Source organism: Lactuca sativa, chromosome 5 (genome assembly GCF_002870075.4).
Source record: "Lactuca sativa cultivar Salinas chromosome 5, Lsat_Salinas_v11, whole genome shotgun sequence".
Lineage (NCBI taxonomy): Eukaryota > Viridiplantae > Streptophyta > Magnoliopsida > Asterales > Asteraceae > Lactuca > Lactuca sativa.
Window position 1 is genome coordinate 60,881,118 of NC_056627.2, and position 1,799 is coordinate 60,882,916.

General features: G+C 44.3%; 1 protein-coding gene across 1 annotated transcript; it reads right to left on the bottom strand.

The window, feature by feature from the left end:
* Positions 1-880: 880 nt before the first annotated feature.
* On the bottom strand, positions 881-1,363 carry LOC128134129 (uncharacterized). Its single transcript, XM_052771580.1, has one exon. The coding sequence runs from the start codon at positions 1,361-1,363 to the stop codon at positions 881-883; it is 483 nt and encodes a 160-aa protein (XP_052627540.1).
* Positions 1,364-1,799: the final 436 nt, after the last annotated feature.

The window sequence follows — 1,799 nt, forward strand, 5'->3', positions numbered from 1 at the left end:
GCCTCATATGGAGCACATTGAATACTCGTGTGGTAACTGTTATTGTAGGAAAACTCAATTAGAGGCAAATGAGTATCCCAATTTCCTTTGAACTCAATGACACACGCTCGTAGCATGTCTTCCAATGTTTGTATTGTTCTCTCCGTCTGCCCATCTGTCTGAGGGTGGTAAGCTGTGCTCAAATCTATCTTGGTTCCTAGTGCCCTCTGTAACATCCACCAAAATCGAGATGTAAAACGACTATCTCTATCAGAAATGATAGATAGGGGTACACCATGCAGAGAAACAATTTTGCTACCGGTGCCGCTCCGGGAATTAATTCTATCCGAAATTCGACCTGCCTGTGAGGGGGTGAACCGGGCAATTCCTCCGGAAACACTTCGGGATAGTTTTGAACCACTGGAATCTCCTTGAGTTGTTTAGCTTCAGGTTCTCTTTCTAGCACGTGAGCCATGAATGCAATACAATTCTTCTTCAGGTACTTGTGAATCTTCATGCTTGATACTATGTTTAAACTTCTTCCTGGCTTCTCACCGTGTATGATAAGGGTTTCTCCATTAGGGAGAGGCACTCTAATGTCTTTCTCATAACAACCAATGTCCGCTCTATTTTTGGATAACCAATCCATTCCCACTATCACATCAAAACTACCTAGCTCTATAGGAATTAGGTCGATGCAATTCAGAGTACAACCAGGAATTATATCACTAGCCCTAATTTCATACCCATCAGCAAGTTCAACAGCATAAGCATTCCTCATCTTTACCGATTTCAAGCCAATTAACGGTCTAAATGCTAAAGAAACAAAACTCCTATCTGCTCCCACATCGAATATTACTGATGCAAAATGGTTGTTCAGGAGAAACGTACCTGTTATCACTTAAGGGTTCTGACGAGCTTCTTCTGCACCAATCACAAAGGCTACACCTCTTGGCCGTCCAACTTGATTTCCTTGGAAGTTCTGCCTGGCTTGGCCTTGTCCATTGTTACCAGGCCCTTTGTTCAGTTTGGGACAAGCTCTGCGAAGATGATCAGTACTCCCGCACTCGTAACATGCCCTTTTTTCCTCCTTATTCACCTTACAACACTTCGAGTAATGGCCTGTTTGCTTACAGTTTTGGCACACTGGGCAAGCTCCCTTGTGATGGAAGTTACACTTATTGCACTTCGAAAGCGGCCCTGAGTACTGCTTTCGCTCCTGCACTTCCCGTTCTTGAGTTTTCACTGGTTCTTGCTCCTGGGCTCTTACCATAAAGTTTCTTGAGACTTTCTGCTTCCTCCCTGACTTGCCTCCATACTTCTTCTCTCCCTGATCTGCTGGCTTCCTCTTGCTACTAGAGCTTTCCTTTGTCGATGCTCCCATCCTTATCACATCATTGGTTAGTCGATTTGCTAGACTTACTGCACTTTGAATAGTAGTTGGGTTTGCTGAGGTAACCATTCCCCGAATCTCTGGTGCCAGACCCTAGATGTAACGATCTATCCGTTTCTCCTTAGGAGTAACCATGTGAGGTACCAGTTTTGCTAGTTCATGAAATCGGACTGTGTACTTCTCTATTTGTGTCCCAACCATAGAGTGATTCCAAAATTTAGATTCAAGCTTCTGTAGTTCATCCTTGGGACAATACTCCTCTATCAGCAACTTCTTTAGGTCTTCCCAAGTTAGCTGGTATGCCGCTGTACGACCTCGGGTTTGCACTAGGGTATTCCACCAGGTTAATGCCCTATCTTGGAATAGGCAAGATGCATACTCAACTTTGTTGTGCTCGAGGCATTTGCTAATGTGAAGGACCGACTCC